The sequence below is a fragment of the Echinops telfairi genome, unplaced genomic scaffold (assembly GCF_000313985.2).
Source record: "Echinops telfairi isolate 266 unplaced genomic scaffold, ASM31398v2 ScPeMD7_5;HRSCAF=22, whole genome shotgun sequence".
Lineage (NCBI taxonomy): Eukaryota > Metazoa > Chordata > Mammalia > Afrosoricida > Tenrecidae > Echinops > Echinops telfairi.
Genome location: NW_022103901.1, coordinates 30,232,802 through 30,236,769, shown reverse-complemented (window position 1 = coordinate 30,236,769; position 3,968 = coordinate 30,232,802). Strand labels below are relative to the sequence as shown.

Below are 3,968 nucleotides of genomic sequence, written 5' to 3'. Positions count from 1 at the left end.
CCCCGCTTCCTCTGGCTGGGTCCTCACCGTGCACCGGTGCTGTAAGAACAGAAGCTTCTGGGTCATCACAAAGTGGGCCTTCTTATTCTTCAACACCACGTTCCCCAACAATCTCGACAAGGCCTCCGGCCTGGGGATCAGGAAGAGCCACTGTCAGGCACTTGGTCACAGTGGGCCTAGTGTTGTCAGCCTTCAGCTCTCAGTCTGGGGCAGTTCCTGTCACACCATGTCCCCTCTGTGATGTGCGTCCCTGCTTCATGAGAAGCAGCTTCCTTTGACTGCAGAGTGCCACCACCTCTGCAGAAGGCCCACATGCTGGCCTGGGTCCAGCCTGGGGGCAACAGGCAGGTGTGGAGACCAGAAGCAACCAGCACCCAAGCCAGCCAGGCCTTCATCATCAGGCTGTGCCTGGACCCAACCAACTGGGCGCTTGACACAGCACCTCTAAGAAGGGCCAGACCCCAATGGACCAGGGAGAGCAGCGGGGCCACCACGTGCCCTGTGCAAATACCCGGCCACTGTGTGGCCCCACTAAACCCCACTCTGGGGATGCAGGCAGGCTCCTTACCCGGGGGCGGCCTGCACAAGCCCCAGCAGCATGGCCTCCATAGCTCGGTCAGGCACGCGCTCCACCAGGTGCCAGCACACCCGTTGCCAGAGCCCGTCCTCCTGTGCGAGCGCCGCCAGGCGGGGCACCAGCACACCCAGGAGCTCCTCTGCGGGGACACGGGCTTGAGCTGAGGCTGGGCTGGGGAACAGGGCCCGGACACAGCCCAGTGGGGGAAGACCCCCAAGGTCAGGCGAGGCCAGCAGTCCCACCTCCCACTTGCTGAGTCCCACAGGGGTGGGTAGGGGGCAGGCGGGTGGGGTCTCAAGCAGGGAGACGCTCACTCTGTCTCCCATGGACGCAGATTTTGCCCAGCACCTGAGAGGCAAAGACGACGGAGCAGTCCACGCCACCTGGGACAGAGTGAGCCAGTGCTGAAGACACAGAAGACCCCTCGAGGTGCCGCAGAATGAGGGGGCTGGCCTCAGAGCGGGAGACGCCGCGTTACCAAAGGCCCAACTTGTCACAGTTCATTCACAAGCCCAAGTCACGGGACCCCCGCTGGCTCCGGGGGACTCTGACCTCCACCACAACGGACAGGATAGACCACTGCATCACCCACTCCACCTCCCTCCGCAGGAGTCCCTCTTAGAGAGGGCTGTCGAACCAGCTCAGAGGCCTGGCCTGTTGCTGAGCCGAGTCTGACCCAAGGTGGCCCCAGGTGGTCTGGAGCTGAACTGTGCTCCCAAGGGTTCCGACGGCTGACTTTTGGGCAGTCGGTCACCAGGCCTTTCCTCTGAGGCACAGGCTCCAACTTCTCGGTTAGCAGATGAGTGTGTTGACCATCTGCTCCGCGGCATGACACAGAGACCCCTGAGACCCAGGGGTCTTGAGCGCCAGGCAGGAGGTGCCGGGTCGGCCCGCCAGGGGGCGGCACTCACCTCGCAGCGCGTCCACCACCGAGTCCAGCGCCCGCAGGAGCTCCTCGGCGAGCAGAGGGAAGTAGCTCTGGGGGAGGAACAGGGCTGGGCTCTCGTGCTGCAGGCGGTTGCTCAGGTGGTCAGGCAGACTCACAACCTTGCCGAGCAGCGTGTCCTGCAGCAGTGAGGAGCCGGGTGGCGCCTGCTGCCGGCACTGGGTCCCTATCAGCACCGCCATCCTGCCGGCGTGCAGGAACTGCTCCAGCAGCCTCACCAGCTTCATCAGGCGGTAGCTGGGGCTGAAGGAAGAGCAGCGCCAGTCACAGGCAAGGGCCCCAGGTCCCGTCCTCAGCACCCATCCTGGGTGCCTCAGCGGGAGCAACAGCCCCAGGTGTTGCCCCAGAATGGAGAGAAGGGAGCATGTCTACTACCCCCCTACCCCGCCCTCGCCACCGCTCTCGCAACCACTGCTTCCCACAGCCACGCCGCCACAGAGTGTAATCTGATGCTGAACAAGAAGCTCCTAGAAGCCCACAGGGCCTCTGACCCCAACACACGCACGCATGCAGGCCAGTGCCAACAAGCTCACTGCCATCAAGTCCGTTCCAGCTCAGCGACCCTGCGGCACAGGGCACACTGCTCCTGTGAGTTTCCCACACTTTGAACCTTTGCAGGAGCAGAAAACCTCATCTTACTCCATTAGGGCAGCTGGTGGGACCAAACCACTGACCCTGTGGTTAGCAGCACAGTGCATAGCCCAGTGCACCACCAGCCACCAGGGCTCTCAAAGTGTTGGTTCCAAAAACACCCAAACTCACTGCCAAGGAAGCAATCCTGACTCCTAGCGACCCTCCAGGAAACAGCAGAACTCCCTCTCCAGGAGCAGAAAGCCTCCTCTTTCTCCTGTGGAGTGGCTGACCGTTTTGAACTGCTGACTTTGTAGTTAGCAACTCACCGTGTAACCCACTCACAAGTCAGTTCTGACTCACAGAGACCCTAGGGGAAACAGAACTGTTCTATGGGATTCTGAGACTCTACTACTTTCCAGGAGTAGAAAACCTCCCCTTATGCTCACAGAGAGGCTGGTGGATTCAAGCCACTGACCTTATGGTTAGCAACTCAATGTTAACCCATGGTTGGCTACGTAAAACCTCCCTAGCACCCCCTGTGAGTTTGCTGTGCGGCCGGGGGTGCCTTGTGACACAGATGGGACCCACAGAAAGATAACCAATGCCCACCTGGGGAGGAGACAGTGGACGCTGACCATAGCACCCCTCCATCATGACAGGACTCCAAGGACAAGAGAGGAGGGGGCAAGTGAGAGCAAAGACACTCCTTCTAAGCAGGCAAAGATGCTCCCACCCCAAGCCCTGGGTGCTTGGTCATGCCCAGATCTGTCTGGAGCATGGGTTCTCATGGGACCAAATGCTCTCACCACGCCTAACCCCCGCTGCCAGCTCCTGCTGAGTGCCTACTTCACGCCACCTGCTCACCCAGCAGCACCCTCGATGGCCTCCATCAGCACCAGGAAGGCTTGGTCAGCGGGGCCTTCCAGGAAGAAGCTGGCCCAGAGCTCCTCCAGCTGGTCCCCAGGCAGCAGCTCCAGCCAGTCGGGGCTCAGCTTGGTGACCAGGCACCTGAGCAGAGGGGAGAAGTGGAGCCTGGCGAACTCCTCCTTCTCTCTGGGGAGGGCTTCTCCCAGATAGGGCTTCAGGGACTCCAGGGCTGACAGGACGCAGTTGCCATCCTTAGAGGACCCAAGGGTGCGGATGGCATCTCGGACGGCAAGGCGGACAGCAGCCCGGGTGAAGTCCATGTCTGGGGGAGCACAGGAAAACGGCTGTGAGTCCCCACCCCCGGGCTCAGCCACATCTGTCCTTCCAACGGGCCCATCTCCTTCCCTGCCAGCCTCTGTCGGAAGCCCCAGCCGAGGTCATTTTCCAGGGTGAAGATGGCATTTCACCCACCCACACCGCCTCCCCGCCCCACCCCCACAGCGGGGACGCTCATTCAGGGTGCCCACCGCACCCCACAGGAAACACTATAGGGGCACTTGGCCACCTCTGGGCACATTCGCTGACCAAGTGTACTACGGCATGGTCAGACTGATGGTGGCTAACCCCGGGGCGGTCCCCGTCACCGAGGACGACGGGATCCCAGGACGCCAATATTGACCAGGGGCCCTTGATCCTCCCCAAAGCAGTGCCGGTTCCAATTGTCCGGCTCTGCGTGGCCCCGGCGCGCCCTCACCTGGCCGCTGCACGCGCCTCCGGCAGCTCGGACAGACGAGCCCTCGCCAGGTGGCCGGGATGGACGCGAGGGCCGCGGGAGCTCCGAGACCCGGGATCGCCCGCCAGCCGAGCGGCGCCTCTGAAAACGCCGCGCGCGGGCAAGCCCCGCCCCCGCGGCCCCGCATTCTCCGCAGATTCGTGCCACCCGGCCCGGCCGGGCCAGCGGCTCGCGGCTCAGCGCAGATTGCGACGACACAGGAGCCCTGCCAG

General features: G+C 62.7%; 1 protein-coding gene across 2 annotated transcripts in view; it reads right to left on the bottom strand.

Annotated features, from left to right (window-relative positions):
* The window catches only part of TELO2 (telomere maintenance 2), an 8,619-nt gene extending 5,336 nt beyond the window's left edge, over nt 1-3,283 (bottom strand). For both annotated transcript variants that reach the window (XM_045283976.1, XM_045283979.1), the window contains exons 1-5: nt 2,961-3,283; nt 1,489-1,766; nt 892-960; nt 569-716; nt 28-130 (exon numbers count right to left, since the gene is read on the bottom strand). In XM_045283976.1, coding sequence (XP_045139911.1) covers nt 28-130; nt 569-716; nt 892-960; nt 1,489-1,766; nt 2,961-3,283 — 921 coding nt within the window. The remainder of the gene's footprint in view (nt 1-27; nt 131-568; nt 717-891; nt 961-1,488; nt 1,767-2,960) is intronic.
* Between the last annotated feature and the right edge of the window lie 685 nt (nt 3,284-3,968).